This window comes from Tubulanus polymorphus, chromosome 4 (genome assembly GCF_964204645.1).
Source record: "Tubulanus polymorphus chromosome 4, tnTubPoly1.2, whole genome shotgun sequence".
Lineage (NCBI taxonomy): Eukaryota > Metazoa > Nemertea > Palaeonemertea > Tubulaniformes > Tubulanidae > Tubulanus > Tubulanus polymorphus.
The window spans coordinates 5,099,561-5,125,161 of NC_134028.1; the positions used below are offsets into that span (position 1 = coordinate 5,099,561).

Sequence of the window (25,601 nt, forward strand, 5' to 3'; positions counted from 1 at the left end):
ATAAAGAAATAAACCAAGACATAAAAATGAAAATGTACTTTTATTATCAAATCTTCTGACGAAGATACATAATTATGAACAAAACAAACAAAATATGAGACATGATAATAACTAGGTGCGTTGAGATATTTCTACTCAACTTTGCCTTAAAACTTAATCTCCGTATCCAGACGCTAACTATGATCGAACCGAAACAATTGAGAATGGTAGAATTTCAACCAAATAATTATGTTATCCATATGGCTTATATAAATGCAAGCATCGTCATGCGTGTAACTATTTACATGATGGTATTTACATTTGTTCGAATTTGCTAGTGAGATTAATGTATTTAAAGTATCAATGCCAGTATAGTTCAATCCATATCGAAACTACCATCTCATCTGAAGGTTTACGATACATGTACTACAATGAAAAACAATCCAGCAATGATCTTTAGCTGCTACCGGGTAATTTCTTCTTTTTTTCTAAATGCAAATTCACGATAGTCGAAATTCATCATGGACATGTACAACCAATACATCTATTTGACTGATCGATTCCACATCAGTCTTCCATATCTGAAGGAAATATTCAAAGTGCAGTTAAGTCCTTTGAAATGCCAGTCTTGGGGGGAATGAAAAACATGACGTTATACAGAATGGTATTTCCATTGAATTCGAGTTGGATCGAGCAGATCTGTTCTCTGAAGAATGTTGGCGTTACGAGAGCAGTGGCATTAAAAACGATAATGTTATAACGGACTTTGTGTTTTTTCGTTAAAAATTTCAAACTAGAATTCTTACTTCAATAGATATCTGGGGCAGATTCAAATTACCTGATTTGTCATCGCTAGACAAAAGTTGTTTAGCCTTGCTGGTGTTCCCACTATCGCTGCACACCTACAAAATCAGAAGAAAAAAATTTCTTTTCTGGCAATATATTCGCCAGTCTCAGTTTATGAGGCATTTCAGAAAGCATTCAGTTAGTGCTATTAAAACAATAAAACACGTAAGATAAAACTCGAAAAAGAAAAAGACGGTCGCAGTTGAGAACATTTTTCATCAACTGTTCATCAAAAATATTCCGGCACCACAGAATACGTGTTATTACCCAATTAGTGAATGGAGACTGCGGGGCCCGAGCCGATTCAAATTCCTAATAGGTAAGAAGTCAACTCATTATACAATGCAGACTCTTATGTTAAATCCGAATTTACCAGTTGCGGATAATCAAACCAGTGGCCCCGAATAAACATACCTCTCCAGCAGCAGCAGACTGTTCTGAAATTTGACTATCGACAAAATTCATTTCATCAACAATGACGTTCATTTCATCGTTGTCAGATTCTAATGACGGCATTATTTCAATTGTCTCCTCATCTTCCGACTCATCACCGAGATCAGGGTTTTCTTGTTCTCGATCAAATTCCTATGGATTAACAGATTTCAATAACCAACACGATAAAAGAATTCAGATTTTCTCAAAAGTGGACTTTTTCTAAGGTGTGTAGTTTTAGTGAAGGGTCCTGGGAGCGCTCTCAGGAAAGGTTTTAGAAAATACAAACAAAGAGGAGCAGTTTCACAACTTCTGGGGTGAAAAAAGAAGATCATCTTCATTCGAACCACCAAAAACCCCTAAATACGGGCCTGTTTCTGGGGTTAATAGGCCCTGATTTCTCAATGAGGCTGAATTTTTTTCTTAAGAACTTCTACACTATCCATTCAGTTGCCATATCCCTTTTCTTTTCATTATTGGACCCTAGGCTTCCAGGAAGCCTAAAATCAACCCGATGTAGAGCAAGTGGTGTTAGATACAAACCTCGATAGATTTCACATCATTTGTCGGAACGATATCGGGTGGAGATGAGACCGTTTCCAGGTTGTGTCTCGTCGTATCTTCCCCTTCAACATCCGGACATACTTCTGCAGCATCCTCAACAGCCTCTTCAACAGCCTCTTCGAAATCATCGTTTTCTTCTTCGGCATCCGGCGATATATCCAGAGATTCCTTATTGTCGCTTTCCTCGCCGGCACTAACATCATCATTTTCATCATCGTTATCACTGCTACACTCTGGTAGTGGAATTGTTATGTAATTGACATCGTTGTTCGAATCAACTGTTTCATTACTCGTCGATGTCATCTCTGGACTTTCCTGGAGTTAGAAAAAGATATAACAATTAGAAACTATCAAACTACACTCGACTCTGATCAATTCAGATCTTTTTGGTACTCGAGAATTTGTCAGACTCAAGTGATATTTATATACTTCAAACATTGTAATAAATACTGTTATTAATACTAATTTCTTAATGGACAAACTGAAATAAAATTCTACCTCTGTGAATATTTCATCTGCTATTTGTTGTTCATCTTCATTCAAGTCTCCATTTTCGACATTCTTCAAAATTCCTGCTCCTTTCCTGGCATTAGTCGCATCTGAACACGATCCTCTAAAGAGCATAATACAAGAGATCGATTAAATAAGATTTTATTTAGATATACAAGTCAAATCAGACCTTTTACTGTTATGTCCAACGCACACAGCACAGGGAAACACGGTGATTCATCTTGGAAACATTGTTTCCTGAAACCACTTTTCTCATTTCTTGTAAACACAGGGAAATGTTTGGAGAAATTTTTGCCCACTGTTTCCTTGCGTCATGTGTGTTGGGATTTAGACTCAACAGTAATCAGAAATCTAGAACAGAGACAGACCTAAGCTGCAGAACATCTTCCGCAGTGATTCTGATCTCGGGTGGTGGCGGCTCGTAAGGATTAGCGAAGTAACCGTGGGAGAGTAATTGTGATATCACCGGTCTGGTCATATGATTCACCGATAATAAATGATGAACGATCTGACACGGTCCCGATTCCTGAAAATAGCAATCAATTAATAAGTCTGTCGAAACATGACCAAACATCATCAAACCACCTGATCTCTACTAACGCTTACATATTGGACTTTGTTCGGTCGGCCATCTGAACGTACGTTAATTTCGTCCGAAGGAATTAACAACTGAAATAAACAATCACAGCATAAGTTTATATCTATCTCCGAGAATGCATAGCATCTCTCATCATTCTTACACTTAATAGTTACCTCTATCATTAATATACCGAAACTGAAGATATCAGTCGCTAAAGTAAGTTCGATTTGTTGTGAGATACCCTCCGGTGAGTTATACAGTAAACCAGTGATTCCTGTTTTACAGTTCATGGCTCTCTGCGCCTGCAATTTTAAACGCATACACTCTTAGCTTAGAAATCTTTTCAAACCGTTCAAGTTAATTCGCCTCGAAACAGATATTTCATGTAGAGATGTGATCAGAAATTTCCGCTAAAAGATAAAAGACTTCATTAAGTTGTTTTTTTTTTCAATTTAGAATTAGACTACTTCAAGAACCACTTACACGTTTTTCTATAGTATTTTCAATAGTAATAGACAACTATACTTATGAGTAAAATCTCAAGAATTGGATCTAATTTTCTACATGAAAATGTTGGCGTTAAAAATTCGAAAAATGAGCTAATCGAAAATCAACTTCGTACGTACCGGTGATTTAGTAAAGTCATAATCGGCGAGTTTCACCGACCCATCTGCTGTCAGTAATATATTATCGGGATGTATCGCCCCGTAGATGAGACCGTTATTGTGATACGTTTCCAAACCTTTCAGAACGCTGCATAAAATATGATGTATCTCCTACAATCGACACAAAATACACAGTTAAATAAGTAAATAAACAGCTATTTCAACAATTAATGATTCAAGGATTTTCTGAATAGGTAAAGTGTGTACATACCTCTCCGGTTAGTGACGTGTTTTCCATATGTTTAGTTAAACTCGTGCACAATGGTGATAAGACATACGCCTGCTGTTTATTCTACGGAATAAAACACGCAATTCAATTTCATCCAATGAAACAACATCAGATCGTTTGAAGAATATGACAATTCCCTTCAATGCCTTAATCCGTTATTTTTCAAGGATCAAAACAAGGCAATTCAATAAATTTTCAAAGGACATATCATTTGTAAATAGTGTAAAACCTCCCTTAGCCACTCTATAGCAAACACATCCTTTCAAATTTATGCTTTTTTCCTCGGAACCAACAAACATTTTCTAGTTCATTTTCAAGTGCAACCATAAGTGCCCAGTTTTACTGTAGCACTAAAAGTCTGACAAGATTCTTGTTTTCTGGCCTTACCTTGTAAAAGAATACAGCCCAAATTTCAGCGATATAATTCCCCTGTATCGAGTTGTAATGTATTGCTTGTTGCATGAAGAAATCTTTACTGACACCAACGCTCTCGGCTATCAAATATTCCTGCAGAAAATTACAATCAAAACCGTTCTCAATGTTCTGTGGGGTAAATAGCTATTCTGTTTTCAGGTAATTATAAAGCGTAGCATCTAAATACTGACCTTGATAAACACAGGTTCGTTGTCAAACACGCTTGTCCAGACATGACTCTTATCCTGCACCGAGACCCTACTAAACTGATCTATATCTAAACTTTGTTTCAGCAGTCCGTTATATTGCTACAAAATAAAACAGACTTTTTAAGCTAAGTTATTATGGGTCAGTTTTACAGACCACCTTCAACCTCGGTTAATAACCAGTTTATAAACAGGCCCAAATAAGTCGGGAAGACATATAAATACTGACCACGTAAGTAGAGATTCCCAGTTCAGGATGTTTAACTTGTAGTTCAGGAAAGTGATTAATACTGATATCAGCGAGCTCAGCCTACAAAACGAACAAGAATTATTCGGATTCCGAAGAACTGTAAGAAAGGGACAAGCTGTAGGTAACGAAGCAGACAAATTGTCTATGTACGTACGATATGCTTATCTTCTTGTTTGAATATATGATGCAGATCGATGCGAATCGTTTCTAATTGTTCGAGAACGCGACTCAATTCTTCCGAGTTGTCTTCATCCGACTAAACGAAGAGATACATGAATCAATTAAACTTTACGCCTGACAATTATTCCCAAACGGGGTGACTATTTCTATTGGACTTGCTTTTTCCCTGACATGTATGTTGTTTTCCCTGACTTGATCTGCTAAGAGTCAAATAAAATAAAAGTCTGATATACAGTATGATATACTGTAGATGGAAACTGATAATGCACATGATCTCAAGAAAATTCCCTTGTCTTTTAGCTTTCTATGAAATTTCTTGACTATTCTGACTTATATAAAGAAAAGAAAATTTCCTGACTTTCCCTAATTTCCAGCCACCCTGCAAAATCTGCACGAGAAAGAGGAGAAAAGGTTTTTTAAGTACCTCTTCCAGGTCATTTTTATCGACTAACAAATGACCGAGTTTGGAACGAAGAGATTTGAGAGTTTTTCGCGTAGTCTGTAACGGCGTAATATCCGGTTTCTCATCCAACCAGCGCACGATCGACGACTTCAGATGTATAAACTCGTCCCTCATCGCGCGCAGGTGTTCGATGTGTACGACCTCGGATTCTAGTTCTTGTAACAGCGATTGTAGAATTTGACTCACCAATACAGATTCGCTACCCTGAATAACACGAAGCGATAACTTTTTCATCAGTGAAAACCTCATTTAGTATCTCTACGTACTAAGCATAATATTGTATGGGTTTTATCCCACCCTCTTACACTCGCGAATAAAATTAAATTTGACTTCGTTTCATTGTTACGAAATACGTACAAGGTTAGATATGAGTAGTTCTTGTTGAATTGATTCCTGAAACTTATTCAAATATTGATCTAATTCAACCTTTCCATTCGCACAATCCGGTGCATCCAGATCTAGAGATAATTCCTGAAAAAAAATTCATAAAATTTTGTATCAATATCCACCTTAATAGACTGCATTATATAAGCGACATCTAGTAAAAGCCCCATTGAATTTGTATAGAAACTGTTACCGGTATTTCATTCTTACCTGTTGAATTGTCTTTATGGAATTCGATACAATATTATGCTGCGTGTTAGTTATTGTGCGATATTTCAGGAATAGTTCTAATTTCTGTGCCTACAAATAATGATGAAAATGATCAAATCCTTACGTTTACAATTCATCTCGTGATAAATCCTATATTGGACCTTGTTTACTGGCAAATAAAGCTGCAAGGTTAATTGCACTAAACAGTTTGTTCTTAGGCCTAGTCATAATTTTGGCACCTAAATACATATCTTGTAAATAATTCTTTCAGTACTATATCGTACATACCCTCCACTCCTTGAATTTCACAATAATCGCCTCAAGATTGGCATCTGATCTTGCTCCGTAAGACAAATAGTAGCTGTATGTAGTTTTGATGGCAGATATGGAATCCTAGAATGAGTGGAAAGATCTCCCATAAATACCGTTAACATTCTAATCATGACAAGATCTCTATAATGACAAGATCTCTTTAAGGAGGCGTATAATTTCTCAGACTCCGGGAACTTATCATTAATGAAGGGATTCTTACCTTCAGATCATTTCCGCGACTTTGCAATGGCATCGTTTCCGTGATATCCAAGAAACTGCTCAGTGCTGCGTAGAACGAAATACGACTTGCATCTCGTTGCGCCATCAAACCATCAATCACAGTCTAAAGGGATATAAATTCAACAAACCATTGCTAGCTATCGAGATTAAAAAATGTGGCCAACTAGAATTGAGAGAACTATGAATTTTTGACAAGGCTGTTTCTTATCAAGAGGTGCCACTCGACATCACACCAACAAGAATGAGAGACCAAAAATTCCAATCATCTACTTATTCCTGATACTCAAGAAAAGTCACAATTTCCTGATTTTCACCGTAGGGAATCAGAGAAATAAATCCAGAATTCCCTGATCAGTAAGAACCCTGTATTCAAAATATTTTCTTAGATGATGAACTTACTGATTCAAGAGTTTGGTTTGAAACGATAAATTACATACCAAATCAGTGCATGTTCTGATGAAATTCTGTTCATTTTCGTATTTCTCTAAAGCTTGTTTAACGCTGCGAACGAGATCCGTATCCGATGATATTTTCTTCTCGGTATCCATTGCTAAACCGATCGCTTTATTGATTATATCGGGAGTCTGATCGTCTGTCGGGAACTGACGTCGAATCATGCGAACAGAGGCGACACCTGCTGCCAATATTTTACACTTTTCGTTGATATTCTGCTCGGAGATTTCCTTGATTTTGTCTTGAAGGATCTATGTATGAACGTACATAACATAACAGTAATTGAATTTCAATTTTAAACATTTTTAGTCAGATAAATATTTTAAGTAAAGCATTTAGGTGGTGATAATCCAAATCAAAAAGGATTTTATTCAGGGGGCAATTGTCCAGGGGCAATTGCCCTAGAATCAAATATATTATAAAGATTTGTTATTGCAATTCTCATTGGCCGCAGTACCTTAATTCTGCCCTTGGTAGTAGCAGTCTCTAAGACAGCGTTGTCCCTCTCCCCGTAAGCTTTCTGTAGTTCATTCGATGTTTTCAGCACTTCTCTGGTAAGTTCATCAATTTTCGCTTTTGACTGTCTCAACGTTTCAGTCTGCTGTTTTATTATCACTATCTGTCGGTCATTTTGCCCATTATTTCTGTGTTTCAAACATGAACGAGTAAACAGATTCAATCACATGAGTAGATTTAAACATGTTCGATATTGTTTTTCAATCTAAGTTATCTACTTATGTTAACATCAAGGAAGTGCATGTTTTCATATAGATAATGAATTTTTGATTAGCCAACCACATCTTCCCAGAGATTCATTCGTGCTCAATAATAGATTGAGGTAGAAAAAAAGAAATAAATTTCTGTAACTGTTTTCTCTAGCCAAAAAAAACCTCCCTTCGCTATAACTTACAAGTTTTGTGGGATGGAATGAGGCATCGGCATCGACACAGGTCCTCCAATAGCCGACTGTTGCGGCGGACTCTGTACGTTGCGAGGGCCGCGAAGGTTCTTTGTTTGTTTCTTCGCGAACAGCCCTCCTTTCAGCAGATCCTGATTGAGACTGACGCCGTCGAAGAAAATATCGACCATTTTCATACCGCTGCTATCGACCCCGTACACTTCGGTGTCCAACAGATGACCATCGGTCAGATTAGAAAAAGCAGCTAATGCCTGAATAAAGAGAAAAATATCATCGAGATATGCAGCATTTCATCATTCATTTAGTATTCCATGGGTTGATATTTCCATTTTCCCTAAAAGTGAACCATCATTTATACGGGGACGTCAACATTTTAGTGATGACTGGTTGATTAAGGTGATTCAAAAAAAGTTGCTTTGGGCAAGCAACTGATACCCAAGAACTACGATAGACAAAGTGTAAATTGAATTTCCCAAATATTGCCTGGCTAAGTGGAAAATCTATCAAATTCATTAAAAAATTTCCAAACCGGGAAATACTATTTTGATATTCTTAAGTTTTTCCCGATCGCCAGTGACTGATGGAACTGCTTACCATGCGATATTTTTCACTATTTTCATCCTTGTCGATGGCTTCGATCAATCGCAGAATGAATTTGTCGGCGTACGGTTTGATCGTCGCTATATTCGTCGGCAGTTCCATCATCGCGTTGTTTTGTACGACTTCCGAATTTCCGTAGTCGATATAACGAACCATCGTCGAGTCTTCCGATACGACTCTGATTGGCTGAGAACGGTACCATTGATCGTCAGCCGAGAATTTCGCCCCATAAATCTAAAGCGATATAATGATTGCGATTAAAATTTCGACAACAGCCACAACAGGGTTGTCACTTCCCGCCGATTTACAAACTCCCTGAGTTTTCCAAGTAATAACACAAAATTCCATTGAATGAGTCCTTTCTTGGTTTAAAATGTTACAATTTATTCCATTTTTCATGAATCCTGATAGAGAAACGTGTGGTCATCCTACCTTATTGAAATCCGGATTTCCAGAAATCGCCTGAAAACACTGACAGATATTGGCTAAGTCAGCGCCGAGCTGAACGAGACCTTGAGCGCGGTTAGAACTCATTACTTGACCCCAAAATATACTAGGCGTTTCAACATGAGTTATAAGCACGTGTTCCTAGAAAAACAAGAACAAATCTCGATTAGATTTCTTAAAATGTAAAAAAATTTTTGGAAATTGAATTTCTTTTTTAGCATATTTCATTTTCATCTTACTTACCCGTGTAACTGGAGGTTTACCAGACGGAGTTTTGTTCTGTTGCAATGGGGCAACTGCTGCACTATTACCCATAGGCTGCCAGTTATTGATTTTCATACTCTGGTCCGCAACTAAAAAAATAATAAGGGAGTTCATAATGGATAGCATCATGATCATGTGACGGCGTGGCCACTTTTATTTGATTATCTGTAACCTAAGTTTTATCACATACTTAAGTTGTTTTCCTCGACTTTACCAACTAAGAATTTACTCTATTTACTTTATTTTTGGCTCAAAATATGTAAAACATAGTTGGGAACTGCTCGATTAAACATGCGATTGAAAACAAAAATTCCCTAACCTGATCTCAAGCTGTTCTCTTACCTAAATCTGGTTTCTGGAACATTCCGGCAGCTGGCTGTTCGGCGTCTCCACTGCCTCCCCATCCTGCTGCCAATAATGGTTTAGCGTTTCGACCTTCCCAGCGTCCACCACCTCCACCGCTCCCACCACTCGACAAATTATTCAATTTACCACCAACTCTGCTCGAAGATCACAGAGATGATTAGTCGCGATCATTTTGATGTGTTCAGACGAAAAAAATTTCTGCAATTCAATAATCTTTTTGAATATAACTTACCCAGGTTTTTGAGTGCGTTGAATGTGAAGTATATTGCCCCGAAATTCGTAGTTTTTTCTTTCGATGGCTGCAACATTCGCGTCGTCCTCATTCATGAACCGCACAAATCTATGAAAGAAGTATTTAATCGATATGATCATTGAATAATACGCCTTATTGGTCGATGTATTTTTCGACAGTTTTACGGCTTGAAGAACTTACGCCAGGAATGTTCCATCGTTTAATTTCTGATTTTCACGAATTTCTATCGAATTTATTTCTCCGAATGGGAGAAACATTTCGCGCAGATCATTCTGAGAAATAAAAGCAAAAGATCAAATCAATGGCACCTTATTTCCTGAATCCAAGGCTTGTCGCAAGCTTGTTGACTTGTTGACAGTTCTACTGAGTATGAAGAATGGATCAAATCAAATAATCAATTACCAACTGACAAGGTAGGTTGTATTTTTTGGAATTAGGTAATTCTTTTTAACAAAGTTGAACTTGTAACCTGGGAGGCCAGGATCAGTCTAAGTCAGCAGAGAGAGCGCTGCTGAGACTGACAGTGTCCCAAGGAAAGTAGTAACAGTAAGTAGTGAGACTCATCCTGCTGTCGAGTCGAGAATTTTTGACTCACTTGAGTTGCAGAACTCGGTAAACTGCCAACGAAAATATCGTATGTTTTCGGTCTAAACCGACCCCCAGACATCATTGCACCGTCAGCGGCTACCAAATACTTTTTTCAAGGACTGAAACAGCACTTAATTACACGTGCCGCACTGAAAAACAGTAACAGTACGAATTTTTATTTGCCGCAACCGGATATCAAACGCACAGTCTGTGGAGAACTGCGGATTACGTAACGGACGCTGGTAAAAACCCGGCCCAATTCCTCAATACAAAATACCTTTTTTACTACTACAACTTTATTTTCATTAGAAAATTGTCATTTGTGTAGTGGTAGCGCTGTTTCAAAAAATAAATGTCAGAATTTCCTCTGCGACCGGCCCGCTAATTGGTAATTAGTTTGTCCAGTATGCCAGTTCAAAGACTCTGGCATGCGAGTAGAAAGTTAGTTCACGTTTTTCCCGCCATCGTTACTTCAACTTATATATGGAGGCAGCACATGCTGGTTGGTTAATGAAGACTACGTACCGGACACCCTCTAGCACATCGTAACTTTTCCTAGGATATAATTGGCCATTAGACGAGAAGATACACAATATCCGTGTATGATGATGACGAGAGAAATCCCACAATCACAAAACCAAAATTGAAAAATTCTATATCAGAATGATTGTATTTGAGGAGCGACGTTTCGGCTAACAACTGTGAGCCATCATCAGGCGTACTGATTGGCCATGCTTTTTGTCATTACAATATCTTGTAGAAATTGCTTAGAATTTGTGCTTATGAATAGGAACAATTTTGTGCATCAATTTTTCGGTTATTTTTTCCTGGCAACCGCAAGAATTCTCAAGGGGAATCAAGTGAAAGTTGGAATTGTCATTCCCAGGTCAGCAGCTCTCTAACTCGTCTCAAAACAGAGAAAAATACACAAAGAAATTCATCAAATATTTTGATAATAGATCATTTATTAACAGAATCCATTAATTAAATATCATTATCATTATAATAATTATCATTATTATAGTACTGTACACAAGACACAAAGCACACTTTGACAGATATTCATTGAGCCACACAAAAACACAAGTCCATTCTATTATTGATGTATGCCATCACAAATTTGTAAGTGACAAACCAGTATTCTAAAATGATTTTTGTTTCGGGAATCGCTTGAAACATAATTATTTCATTGAATGAATGAATATCAAATGGTAAGATTTAGGTCATTTTGCATATAATGGCTCTCAAATATTTTTCCATCAAAATGCATGAAATCTTATCTTTCCTGATAGAAACAACACAAGTTTACTTATGTACACAAACAGATAAAATTTATACAAGAATAATTTTTCAGTGGTTTGACCTTATATCATTTACCGCTTGTTCATTAAGTCATGTCGCCAAATAACTGAAAATTAATGATCACTAAAACTACCAGCAGTGTTCCTAGACATTTCTAGATATCAAAACTACTGAAATCAAAAGCTAATTTCCTCAGAATTCTAGTGAAAAATTAATCATACAGTTTGTTTTTTTTAATACAAACAGCGTGTCGGCATTTCTTCTTATCAAAAAGGATTCATATCGAAAGAGACAGTAAACGAAAAAAAAGAAAAGAACTTATCAACTAGAACAATACCTTTCAGGCAAAGCAACAAATGAATTTCAACTATTCAGAATAGTTTTTCAAGATAGAAAAAATTTGATTTTTCATTTGCACAAAATTTTGCATACAGTAATAATTTTTGGCATGAAATCATAGGCATGCATTGACTTCTCCTCAAATGCGATCATTGTAACATAAAATCTGTTTCATTGACAGAAACTTCTTCAGTATATTGCCGGTTTTTTAAACTATTGCTTACGATAAAACAACACAAAGACACTGGTTCCACAGTCCTGAGAGTCAGAACTAGCTCATTCTAATCCTAGCCAAGTAACTATCTACTATGGAACTGGGTACAGTTGTTACCATTATTCACATTGTGAAACCCTCTCAAAGCGGCGAAACTTCGAAAAGATAACACTTTTGCTAAAAGAATTTAACAATAAAGATTTATTGAGATGACTGAAAATCTTTTGGCACAAGTGTTAACACTACATGCATGAGAGGATTTTCACAACTTGTTTGTTATTACTTGCGTTATCAACTGCATCTCGTACACGACAAGTTTCAATCGCAATACTGCATTTTGTAGTCAGATAGGCACTGCAGGATTGAAATCAGAATCATTAGAGTTGGAACAGCTAGATACCGTGAATAGAATACTCGGCAATCGTTTCGCGAGAATAATAGAAAAGCAAAACGATTATGTCAATAAATACTAGCAAACAATATCAATAGCCTGCATCTCATGTTTGTCTATTCTATGATTAGATATTTACAAAATCATCGTTTACACAAACCTATACTACACATATTTACACTTGTGTCTGAAACTGATCCTACCGCTAGAGTTAAGAACATCGTCGTACAACTATAACATTGTCAATTGTGCCTTATTCGCTAACAAGTCTTTTTAGCACCACATTCATGTTCTAACATAGACGTAAAAAATAAAAACTCATCTTAGTTCACACAGTTTGATCGATGACAGATCATGATAACCCAAATATAGAGCTGACTGATAACTGGAAGTTGTTTCGAATCAAAGATGTCATCAAAGTGTATAATTTCGGTTGTTACAGCTATGACGGAAATCGAGCATCAGAAAAGATGAACTGTTAAAACGATTTGGTAATTTGTATTGTATTAATACTGCGATACTTCCATCATTAATAAGAAATGTTTTCTCTTACAAATATGGCGTCTACCGCCGAGGCACGTATCCCACATAGACGGGAGGCAACAATGGCGCAGCAGTCAGCCAATCAGTGAGCAGGATACCATCCTATGATGCCACACCGAATTACGCTATCCACTGTATTCTGGATAGTTCTCTAGCACAGTCCCTTGTAGCACTGATAATAGTCTTAGCCACCGTTATCACAGGTTACAAATAGATATAATATATGTCAATTACAACGGTCATGCGTTACACTCAAATTCTAACATAGCGTCTAATTCATCAGTTAAATCCTGTAACATATTTCCAATGTCATTTAAAACGTTGCCGGATTCTGGACCTTTTGATTTCGTCACTTTCCTGTGAATGAAAAAGAATTAAATTTCTTAATTGATAAAAGAGAACTACATGTTTTTCATTTCATCACAAGGAGTTTCTAACTTGGAATCAACTTACATTGCATCTTCTAATGTATCTGGGAATCCAGCAGTTGCGTTGGCAGCACGTTGCGAAACTGATTTCTCAGCACCTGAAAGAAATATTGATTTCTTTAGATTTAGGCTTTAACTTCAAATTACATAGTAAACTATTCATTCGGTCACAGAACAATCAATGAAATCATTCCACAGCGCAGACTTGAGACAAGATCGAAAACTTCAGGCTAACTCATGTAACTAATACTACTAATTGAATCAAACTTGTTTTCCAAATATTTACCTCTTGAATCTGCCTGTTGATGATTAGAAGGACGACGTTTCATCGTTGCAGTCTCTTCCCACGAATCGTCGTCAATATCTAGCGGAACAATCGATGGTTTATTGGCCGGATTTCTCTGTTTTATTGTGCCAACATTCTCGTTAGCGAATGGAAGAGTATTTGAGTCCGTCGAAACGTTCGAATCTAAACTCGTCGTCGATTCATTGCGTTTAACTTTACTAACGCGTCGGACCGTTGCGTTACCGTCCTCAATATCCGACCCACCGCTGCTATCATTGTCATTGCCTTTCGGAACAACAGGTGGCATCACTTTTAACGGCTGGTTATTCGTGAATGGTTTTGGTTTCACCTGAGGTAGACTTTCAACCTTCGCCGACGGTTCACTAGCTATTGGCGAATCTTTTGGTTTCGCAGCTTCCCGATTGGGAGACTTCAGGATCGAATCGCTTACTTTAAGCGGCTCTTTACGCGGAGACTTTATGAAATTGTTCATTTTCAACGATTCTTTACTCGGGGATATCACCGAATTATCAGATTGTTTAATCTCCGATGTTGACTTCATGCTCAATTCATTTTTAATCGCTTTGTGTAAATTGCTCTCGATAAGAGGTGTCAGTTTAGGTTTTGGCTCAACTTTAGGAGGTTCTTGTGGTTTAGCGACGCCCGGTTTAGACACGCTCGTATTAGTTGTCAGAGTTGATTCTCGATTGTTACCCAACAGCGGCGAAGGAGGTGGTGGAAATTCCTCTGTCGATTGATTCAAATTCTGAGTGGTAAACGGTATGCGGTCGCTGCCCTCGCGACGGCAAAACTTTTCAGACAGACTTTTTATACAACCGGTAAACGTCTGCGAATTTTCCATAGCATCTCGCATGACCAACGGCGGCGGTAGGGGCGGGGGTGGTGGTGAACTTCCCAATTCTTCGTCAGTCACGTTTTCAGACGATTCCGATCGAAAAGAATTAATTCGTTTCGGCGGGGTAGGCGGAGGAATTCTTTTACTGTTAGATTTCAACTGCGCCAGCGCGTAGAAACTTTCATTCGCCGAATTGACGACACCTTGAGGAGAACTCGGCGCATCGGAACCTTCCGGTTTATCGTAGATGTGATCTTTCATATCGGACGAACTGTCGTTTTCTGATGATTTTTCCACATCGTCAATCGGAATAATCTCAGGCGCGACGTCGCGGCTCGAACGACGAGTCTTCGCGACGATCATAGCTACCGGTTTCTGTTTGTTGTTAGGGATGCTACCGTTCATTCGCGGATTCACGACGGCAGACGGACGTCGCCCATCGAGGCTATCCGGAGTCGACGATCGTTCGTTCGTCGGAGTAACATCGCCGCTTCCCGGCTGAGAATGTGATTCTATCACCGCGCGTTCCACTGATCCGAGGCGTTTAGTCCGTTGTTGATGCAACATTTCGAAACTACCGCGACATTCGTCCATCGGTAAAAACGTTTTCATTTCCGGTGCGCTGTTTATACTATCTCCGGACGGAGATTTACGAGGCTGTATTGTCGCTATAGTTACCTCATGACTGAGTTGTGATTGGTGGTTAGCCATCTCAGCTGACCAACGCGTATTATTGTACTGAGGTAACGTATGCTGTATTTTTGGACCATTATGAAGCAGATCGGACGAGCCTCTTCGCTCGTTCATTGTTATTGACGCACGTTTAGCTCCTGCTGCTAACTTCTTGAGTCGATCTATCGCTAGTAAAGTCTTCTTTTGATGACCTACAAAGCAAATCAAATCAACCATTAGCAGACAACCTTACAGGCGTTGGTTTTTAAGCACAATTTTTCATCTACTCACCTAATTTAGTGATTCCTATCTCTTCAAGATCTTCCCAAGTGATTTCAGTCACGTTATCCATAGAGTAATTCTGCTTTGTAAGTGTTTCATAGTATTGGTCCAAATTCAACAAACGTAACCACTCACCGAGGTCAGCCTGAAAACAAAAATATAGTGTTCATGTAGACTAAGTAGATCCAATTGCTTAAAGGACCCAAAGTATCAGGCACCACTTACTGGTTTGTGGTCCGGAATACCATCAGGTATATGTAGCCGTGCAATCTCTGATTTCAAACGTTTTCGATGCCCTGGTTTCGTAATACCAATAGCTGTCAAATCCTAAAGAATGAATCAAAAACCTCAATAAATAAAAATCTTTTCATACGGAACGGATATTAAGCGAAGTTCAGATTAAGCTAGATTTATTACCTCTGGCGTCATACGCGATATTGTTCCCATATCATAACCATTGCCGACAAAATTATTATAGTATTCATCATAATGTAGATCAGCGAGCCAGGCATGTATAATCTCGGTATCCTGCTAAATACAGGTAATATAAAAACAGACATGATATTTAAATGATTAGTTCATGCATAATCAAAGTAGAAATCGTAAGTGAATCAACTTTTGAATCAAAGGAACCAGAACTAGAACCAATGCTATCCTGTTCCAAGTGTTAAGCCCTGATTTAAATCCAAAATCTATTTCAAGCCTAGGACCTGGTTGATATGAGTTTGGACTATTGTAAGTTACTAATTCATTGATCCGACACTTTGATTCTAAGATTGAAGATGAGCAATTCTTTTTTTCATACAATGCTTACCGCCATGCCTTGTTGTACTAGTTCAGCAACGTTCACCTGACTCGAATAACCACTTTCCTCTAACCGATCGAGACTGCCCAAACTTGAACTGCTATTGCTATGGTAACTCTGACGCGATGACACGCCCGACTCATAACTTTGGCCTGATAGACGATGTTGCGCGATCTGAACATTGACGTAGTTATGCAACACCTGTAATTTGAAACGAAAGGATGAATTGTGCTCAGGTGTATTTAATTTCAATTTGCAGTATCCACCAGAAACTTCTAAGTTTTCAACTTACACGACTGTCAAACATAGCAGCACTGCCACCACGGCCGCTATCGGTACTAGCAGCACTATTGCGGTTACTACCGGTCGGACTATCGCGGCACGGACTACCGGATCTATATTCCCCTGCGTCTGCGTAACGTGACCATTCTGGATGATCCAATGGACTTGGACTGTGATTTCCACTCGCGTATGAAATCTGAAAAAATATCAAGACACGTTGACATTTGAATATACATAATATGCCCTAATGTCAAAGCTTTGGCCAAAAGAAAAACTTCAATTTTTGAATGAAATACAGATACACATTTAAATATTCATGTACACTTCTATATATTAGACAAAAGGATTATTTCAAGACTGTAGTTGTAGCTGTAGTAAAAAATTTTAAAGAATAATTTTCCATCCTATTTCATGGGTTAAATAATATAATCATTAGTAACAGGTGTGAGGGGTATTAACATGAAAATATCCGAGACAGCACATTTTTAACAGTGCACTGATTGTTTTCTTTTTTAATGTAATGTAATTGTGAATTTAAGATGCATCGGTTTGAAATCAGGTCAAGGGCAGGGTGGCTTCTTTTCTGCCCATTTAAAAATCCCCTGAATTTTTTCCATGTTGTGATGACACAATTTTTGTCAAATTCTCTGATTTTTACTAGATTTTTCTGATTCCCCCGAGTTCTCCAGGTTTTCCAGGTCAGTGGCCACCCTGTAGGGAGATGCATTAACGATGACTTATGTCGAATAAAAAAAAATATATCCGCGCTCATCTTTACCACGGAAAATTGTCTAAAACAGAGCGGAATAAAATCATCTATCATATTTTTTGACGTCGCATATTACCAGCGCGCATAATTATTGACACTGACTAATGCACATGTAATTATAAGGAATAAAGTCTCAACTATTTTCAATAATGTAATAATGAATACCAAATACCCGAGATTAGACCTCATCCATCATAATACTCTCTATGTTAAAACAGTTCGCATAACGGCTATAACGCTTTTTACATTGAGAAGCGTTGTCGCGTTTAAAGACCATGTTAGGTCAGGGCTATATTTTCAACGCAGTGTTGTTTGCTCACAAATTTTTCTAATGCCCAGGAAATAACGTCGAATTATCGTAACCTATAGCCTTAGTGCCTTAACTTACCAACGGTTGTCCAATATGTTGACCTGGAGAATACGGCGGAGCGTCATAGCTGAATGAATCTGAAATAGAAAATAAAGATCTCAGATGAATCCCAAACAGTGTTTTTTATCACTTTTCTTAGAGGTAAACTGATAGTCTTTATCGACTGGACAAATCTAATAAACTGATTATTCCAGATGTTTGCTTGCGTCGTTCTCAAGTAAAAAACCATTAAGCCTTCCGAAATGAACTATCAAACTCCATTCTAGGTTCATCATATTTACCTGAGATTTTATATCCGTGGTTGCATGATTTTAATCGATATGATAATGAAACTTTTATTGAATCGAGAATGTATATCACGACTAAATGCTAAATATTTCCAAACATGCCCCGTGCGTAATCTTAACATCTAATATCCTTTATAATGTAAACATTAATAGCTATACGCATGCAATCGAAAAATCGAAAACAAACCTTTATCGATATGTTTAAACAAAATTGCAATCAAATAAATTTTTACTGAAAATTTTTTTTCTAACTTTTTGTAGGATAAATTTCTAATTGTAATTTTATTCGATGGAGGATTTTGTTTTTTCATACGTGGAATTATTATTCAAGGTTACGTATTCATTTATCGTAAATGCAGATGAATGCCACACTCTAAGATACTGGATAATCAATTGTTTATCGAATATAAAACCCAGTATTTAAAGCAAATAGACACCTCTCAGTACATTGGGCGGGTCCTGAATAGAAGTTAACTGTTCACTAATGTCACAGCAACTATTCAATACTACCTCAATGTACCGGTACACAATTATCGGGGACTATTTACATAGAATGTCAGGTTTCCACAGTTAACAGGGTGAAGCTCTTTGAGAGTGAAGCTACAGGGGTCCATCCCGCAGGTTTTTAGTTCCCCGCCACTAAGGCCTACTCCAAATCTACTAACACACATATCTAGAATAAGTAGGTTATTATGGTTTCTGTATATTATATCAGAATCTAGACTAATATTCGATCAAATCTGCCATAAAAGCAGTTTGCAATATTAATCGATGTCGGACGTAGTTCAGAAATGCGAGATTTTAGAACAAAGAAAAAATGACGAACAAACATGATACTAGCGTTACGTATCCTGTCTGGTGATAGCTTCATTTTTCTGCCGGTAATTTCACATACATATCCAGGTTAAAAGCTTCTATGTATTTCGATGATTGTCATCCGCGTCGTAATCAATTATTATTTTCAGTCTTCTGGGTTTGACGCATTGTGGGGAACGCAACCACGAAATTGACAACAATTAGTCAAACAGTTGTCAACAAATAATTGATTACAGAGCAGAATCAGCTTTGTAACCGTGAGGATGTCGATTCTAATAGTCTGTACATTGTACTGTCTATCACTTCAGGCAATGTCAGATTTTACAAAAATATTTAGTTTTCATTTTTTCAAGACAGTTTAGACAGACAAGCCTGGATGATGGAGATGTCTGAAGACTACAAGTTCATATTTGCGATCACTGTTTCATTTTCAAATAATGGGTTTTCCGTTCATTACACATTATTCTTATCTGTTTAATTGTTAGTATCCGAAAACAATATTCACCAAATTTCATTCATAATAAGAATAGAGTAACAGAATTACGCATGAAACAAATTTCCTATAAATGCCGACGAAATTAATTGAAAATGATGAGATGTATATATATATATATATATATATATATATATATATATATATATATATATATATATATATATATATATATATATATATATATATATATATATATATATATATATATATATATATATATATATATCGAAATAAGTTTGAAAAGGAATATAATTAAATGGATGATATTAAAACAATGAATGTTCCAACAATTATTGCCCAGATCCATTCATTTTATATGAAAACATGTATAATAATGACAGCACTCTCTCGTATCAGTCAACAGTTCAAACCCCATTCTATTCACGTTCACGTTTAAAAAACAGCTACACATATTTGCCAAGACTATTACGACGTTAAAAATAGTCTTACGAAAGCAGAACGAATCAAGGGCTTGATTCATGAAAAACTGTGGCCATATCTCTCTTTTGTTACATTCACTCACTCATTAATAGTTTTCGTCATGGAAAATAGTGCTTAGAATTTTATCGTAGGTTTTTCAATTTCTAATAAAACAACCATTAACCAGTATTTCGTAATTATCAACCAGTTTCTTTCTCAGATTCATCAGTTCTATCAATAGAATAACCACGATCGTCTGAGAAATATCTCCTTGAATATTGAATTGATAAAACCGATGAATTTGACGAAGTAACTTCGCGTAGATAACGAATACTGGTTAGCTACGCAGTAGTGTTTGTTGTAAACTGTTGGCCGATAGAAGAGTTTTATCGATAATATGAAACGATGATATTCCATGCCTATATAACACACGTCAGTGATTCTCTTACTGTACTGATGACGATGATGCTGTAAATGCTGTTGTGGATTATAATGTTGAATGTGCCAGCCGGTACTGAGTTGTGGCGCGCTGCCCGCGTACGGGCACATGTACAGGTGCTCACCTTGCCTATGCGGGCTCTTTTGCGCGAGCGGCGACGGCGGGGGCGGGAACGACTCGTCGTATCCGACACTCGTGTAGTGACTAGATATACCACCAGGCGGCGGAGAGGCTCCTGGCGCGTGCGAAAATACTCCCGGTGCCGAACCTTTACGAATGGTGCCTTGCTTCATCGGAGAATTCTGTCTAGATAGCGCTATAAAAACGATACAGAGAAACTAAAATCAAACTGCAATTCTATTTTCTTTACGTTCGTTATTATCGATTATTTTCGGCTGACAGATTTTTTTAAGTGCAATAAAGTCGACGAGAGTCATGCTCAAAAACTACAAAACTACAAAACAAAAACAAAACAAAAACAGAACAAAACAAAATAGCATGCATTAAATACTGATAGCAACATGCAGGACATATATAAGCTACAATCACACAGAAATGATTTGGCCCGGGTCAAACCGGTCCAAATCAGACCAGTGTCAAATTTGGTTTTCGGTCAAGCTTAAATTGGCCAGTGTTGAGCGGGCTGGAGCCCATTTGTCACCAATGCCGATGGTCGGCCCAAGCCTAATCAGAATGAACCAACCAATTCACTCTTCCAAGAATCATCTCAATTCCGGTTTATTTTCTGACTAATATAGGGTTTAGCGACATTTCGAATTTTTCCTCCGCCCCACCCCTACTACCCTCTACATCAACTTACACCACCCACCATATATGTAAAGGGTACGGTCAGGGAAATCTCATCGACTAGTTCAGTATTTCTGCGCGATGTCGGTATTCTATATTAGTTCACACAGAGATGTAAAACGATAAGTCGTTAGTTCACCGAGTTCACTTCTATTATCCGTAGATCTAGTTCATTCTGTACACACTGCTCTCCACGAAACCAGTCAAGTGAACCGACATTCCGTAACCTTATCCTAGCATTTCGTTTTTATGGGAAAATTGGATGACAAAATTACCATCGACGTCAAGAGTAACATGGCCACGTAATGAATATTCTGATCACACAGTTTGAACGGAGACAAATGTAAATATACAAACAGTTTCTATGGTTAGACAGAGCGACTTGTCCAGATTTGAGATCGAATGAATCAACAAGTAGTTTTTTTGCGAACGATTCTCTTCCAAAATTTCAAATTTTTTTCAAAGAACCAACGGATTTCATTGTTCATCGTTTCATGACTTTTTAATTAATTTTGAATTGAATTTCAAGTTGCTTTCTCATGCAAATAGCTTACGCAATCTGTTCTTTTTAATTTTCCGACAAAAAATTTCTCATAGAATCTAATGATTTCATCGTTCATCGTTTCGTACACATTGGAGTTGATTTTAAATTATTTTCAAGTTACTTCTCATGGAATTTAGTCCCCGAGCACGAATATCTCGTGCGCAAAAACGATTTCGTTTGATTTATGACTGCGACAATTACGGCCGAATTCTACTTCAAAAAGTTACCGATATCCGTACAGGAAATGGCCTCGCTCCAACAACAAAATCAACGACGTATACGATTTACATCCAGTTTCTTCAATATTTGAATTGCGTTTGTCGCAAACCGGTAATTATTTCGGGCTCATATCCCGACAAATTAGGGGGCAATTTGCATGAAATTATATACATCAAATGGAACGTTTGACTTATTCATGTTGAATATTGACAAAACGTCATGTTCGTTTTTATCTCGAGTTTTATCTCGCTATAAACTGCTGAATATCTTACGTAATTTCGTGACTTTATTACGACATATTTTCCGCGCGTCGAAATGACAGTTCTCACAGAAACTCATTATAACACAATTATTGGATGATGTTATCACTTTCGCGCATAAAACTCCAGCATAGTTTTTTTTCGCCATAAAACACGACAAATATTGCACCTCATTTGCCATATAATTTATAGTGGCTACAAAATGGTCTTATTCACGAGAAAAAATGTAATTGACAACCATATACCTTAGGTTGAGGCATGTAAAATTGTATTATCAGCAAATTTCAACCAACAAATTAAAATTCAAGCTCAAGAATACTCGTTAAAACTCTTAATAGGTAGAAATGTTTGTATTGTAATTAATTCATGACCCTGAACTAGCTAATTGTCAACCAGCGTGGCACCGTGCCAGCAAACCCTGGGACCGATCGCCCTATTAACATATGCATGCATAAATATTTCATATCGGTTACTGAGAACACCTATATTTGAGGACATCGAATGATTTTTCCGGCAATAAACTAATTTGTTTGAAGCCTCCGAACACAATTTGTTCCTAGCTTTCATTTCTTTTCCATTCGAATCTTTAACAAAATATACTAGCTATTTGTACTACAGGTTTTTCATTATGTAAAGAATAAATATGACTAGACTGCAATTTCATCAAAATGTCTTTGTTCTGACATATATCGGCTGTTTTGCTTCATCGTTTATTAACTAGAATCGGAATGAAGTCAAACACCTTAGAATGCATTCAGGCAGCACGTCTCCCTTTTTTATGAACGTCAACCGTAATTAAGCTCTAAATGTCAATTTTTGTGAACCTGATATCCAAACAAACCTAACCTTTACAATACGTCGTCGTGAGAATCTATGTATTCTCTAAATTAGGTAGAGATTCCTGGAGGTTAGTCGTCAAAAGACTTCACAGAAATGACAGCGAAAAAAACATGTGTCACTGTGGTAACCTCTACAAGGACGAACATCTTCGAAAAAATGTACATAAATTACAACATAAAGGGGTTTATATCAAAAGTCATAAAAATGAAATGATCGCTTCAAAAAGATAAAGGGAACTTCAAAGATTCGAGATATGAAGGAAATATGACAAAAATAATGATGATTGAAAGCCTTTCTCTAAAATAAGGAACCATCCCAACCCGGGCGGAGAGTATAGAAAAGTCCTACATACATGCAATACTAAAAACTACTGCGACTACTACATGAAGAAAAAAGATCAAACCAATCATATACAGTTCAAGAAAACGAAATCTTTTCAAAAATGTTCTGAAATGTGTATATGAGAGGTATTGTTACTGGTACTGCATGTTGCTACAGTGTACAAGAGTTCATTCATGCAAAGATAACTGATTAAAATCATCAAACTTCTTCCAGTTAACAATGAAAAATGGTTCTCAATCAGTTATCACGAAAAAACTCAAACCAACCACAATCGAACGACAGTTTGAAACTTACTGCGGCGATCGAGTGAGTTTGTAGTATAGTTCTCAATAGGTGGCGTGCAGTACCGTTCCCCTGGTGGTAACCCTGGATACCGTTCTAATGAGTGCGATGAATACTTCTTGTTTCGTTTTAAGCTATTATATTCCTTACCGTCTGGTTCGAGAACCTGTACGGCCGACGACGGGAAATACCCCGATTTTACCGACTGGTAACCGGCTGACGTGCTCAACACGTAGCCCTTCCAGATTCCATCCTGATGCTGCTCTAAAACCTGCAACAACAACGAAATATACGAAACGATTAGTTAGTCATCAATATTACAAACAAGAAATCAAAAACTTTCTATTTGCTATTCGTTCCGCCGTCATATTGTCACTGGAATCAACTTCCACCACGCAACAACGCTTCATTTATACACAAGAGTATCTATCGGGATATGAGATCCTCTGTTGTCCTTATCCCGCATCGAAGTTTGCATTCCCAGTGCCTTCGCTTAAAGTTTCTTATCATGAAAAAAATAGGCAAGAATCAAACGTAGGCTGATGGTGAAATCAGAAATTTCTTGTATCATGTCTTGAGTTTCTTTTCAATTTCTAGTATCCCAACAAAACAATGAGTACAATATCGGAAACTGCCGAAATTGAGCTCTGTCCAATATCAACTAAGACATGTTGCTTTAAGGTAGTCAGATATATCCAATGCACTGAGAATTTAAAGGCATGAATATCGTATTTAAGATCAATTACAGATATATAAAAATTCTCAAGACCGGGGCTACAATTCTAACATGCAACCTGCTAAAGGAATTTTTATAAACAATGAGAGTAGGAACAATCGAAGTTGATTAGAACAAATGTGATAACTTCATGAATTTGTATACAACACAAGTGAAGGTGTAATAAATGGTAGACTGTTCATTTGAATATCACTTGAACCGAAGGTTTAACGAAGGTTCAATTTGTGTCACTGTTGAATTTCATTATAATAAAATTTTCGAAAGCCATAAACCTATGTCGAAACTCTATTCATTAAAGTTGTACCAACATAAACATAGTTTGATTGTTTGACAATTTGGACAGTGCTCAAATATGTCCACAGTATTAAGCAGGTGACCAGTACAGAGGGACATGCCGCTGACCGGTCATTTGTGGTCAAATTCCAATCACAACTCGGATGGTCTTGGCAAAGTGAACATTTGGCACGCGAACCAATTGACATAAGTAATTACGACAATGAATTAAACTCAGGAATGCTGAGTGGTAATAACAATATGTTTGTTAAACAGGCTATGATAATAATGATCTAGCCAAAATTGTTGGCGCAATATTGAGCCGATATTCAGTAAATCTATTCAAACTCGAAAAGTTCATGAAGTCTATTAGAATATTCACCAGGGCGATGTGGGATTTGCATTCAATTTGCAGCGGATCTCGTCATAAAATCAGTAAGCTTAATAAAATTTCAATGATTAATTCATTTGAACTTGTGAGGGGTTCGAAATTTTGAAAAGCAAGTCCACGAGGGAACGACGACGCGTGGATGAACACCGGAAAAAAGAATCTTTTCATAGATCGCGATATTAATGACTTGAAACGTCGTACATCAAACAGTTCTCGACACCCCCACACAGTTTGGGTAAACCCCTGAGTCGATATCGGAAGATGTCAGCCGTTCGAATTAAACAGTTCTGGTTCGGTGGATGAGTCGCTACTCAATCGTGATCTATATTTCATCATCGATAAATGATTGAATTACGTAAAAACTTTTGAAATATCAGACGCGGTAAGATTCATTCCAGAAAATTCCATTCTCTGAGAACGATTCACCAGGCACTACTACATCTTGCGTTAGAAAATAAAAACGCGAACTGCCAAGAATACATTACTTTCGAGCGAGGCTCGCACGACCGTTTCGCATCGACTGCGGATGAGTTTTAACGAGAATTCAGCCCATAAA

The 25,601-nt window shown here is 37.3% G+C and overlaps 2 protein-coding genes across 7 annotated transcripts in view; both read right to left on the bottom strand.

Annotated features, from left to right (window-relative positions):
* Positions 1 to 99: 99 nt before the first annotated feature.
* On the bottom strand, positions 100 to 10,541 carry LOC141904146 (serine/threonine-protein kinase 31-like). Of its 2 annotated transcripts, XM_074792676.1 has the most exons (30): positions 10,362 to 10,541; positions 9,947 to 10,038; positions 9,746 to 9,853; positions 9,490 to 9,647; positions 9,127 to 9,236; positions 8,869 to 9,024; positions 8,431 to 8,670; positions 7,828 to 8,087; positions 7,375 to 7,561; positions 6,902 to 7,168; positions 6,445 to 6,567; positions 6,201 to 6,305; positions 5,913 to 6,002; positions 5,676 to 5,789; positions 5,280 to 5,522; positions 4,830 to 4,931; positions 4,655 to 4,735; positions 4,411 to 4,527; positions 4,193 to 4,312; positions 3,788 to 3,868; positions 3,538 to 3,687; positions 3,085 to 3,213; positions 2,938 to 3,000; positions 2,700 to 2,857; positions 2,320 to 2,434; positions 1,801 to 2,136; positions 1,240 to 1,410; positions 1,093 to 1,137; positions 818 to 881; positions 100 to 560 (listed from the first exon to the last, which is right to left on the bottom strand). In XM_074792676.1, the coding sequence occupies exons 1-30, from the start codon at positions 10,434 to 10,436 to the stop codon at positions 547 to 549; spliced, it is 4,074 nt and encodes a 1,357-aa protein (XP_074648777.1). In that variant the 5' UTR covers positions 10,437 to 10,541; the 3' UTR covers positions 100 to 546. The 2 variants fall into 2 exon arrangements, with proteins under 2 accessions (XP_074648777.1, XP_074648778.1); XM_074792677.1 differs by lacking the exon at positions 1,093 to 1,137.
* A 792-nt stretch (positions 10,542 to 11,333) lies between these two features.
* Positions 11,334 to 25,601, bottom strand: part of LOC141904707 (uncharacterized) — a 76,921-nt gene continuing 62,653 nt past the window's right edge. For 3 of the 5 annotated variants that reach the window (XM_074793340.1, XM_074793343.1, XM_074793344.1), the window contains 11 exons: positions 23,658 to 23,916; positions 20,476 to 20,667; positions 17,912 to 17,970; positions 16,765 to 16,950; positions 16,482 to 16,673; positions 16,085 to 16,198; positions 15,893 to 15,994; positions 15,677 to 15,812; positions 13,858 to 15,597; positions 13,597 to 13,669; positions 11,334 to 13,500 (listed from right to left, as the gene is read on the bottom strand). In XM_074793340.1, the coding sequence (XP_074649441.1) occupies positions 13,383 to 13,500; positions 13,597 to 13,669; positions 13,858 to 15,597; positions 15,677 to 15,812; positions 15,893 to 15,994; positions 16,085 to 16,198; positions 16,482 to 16,673; positions 16,765 to 16,950; positions 17,912 to 17,970; positions 20,476 to 20,667; positions 23,658 to 23,916 (3,171 nt within the window). In that variant the 3' untranslated portion in view covers positions 11,334 to 13,382. The remainder of the gene's footprint in view (positions 13,501 to 13,596; positions 13,670 to 13,857; positions 15,598 to 15,676; positions 15,813 to 15,892; positions 15,995 to 16,084; positions 16,199 to 16,481; positions 16,674 to 16,764; positions 16,951 to 17,911; positions 17,971 to 20,475; positions 20,668 to 23,657; positions 23,917 to 25,601) is intronic. The other 2 variants (XM_074793342.1, XM_074793341.1) reach the window with 2 other exon arrangements.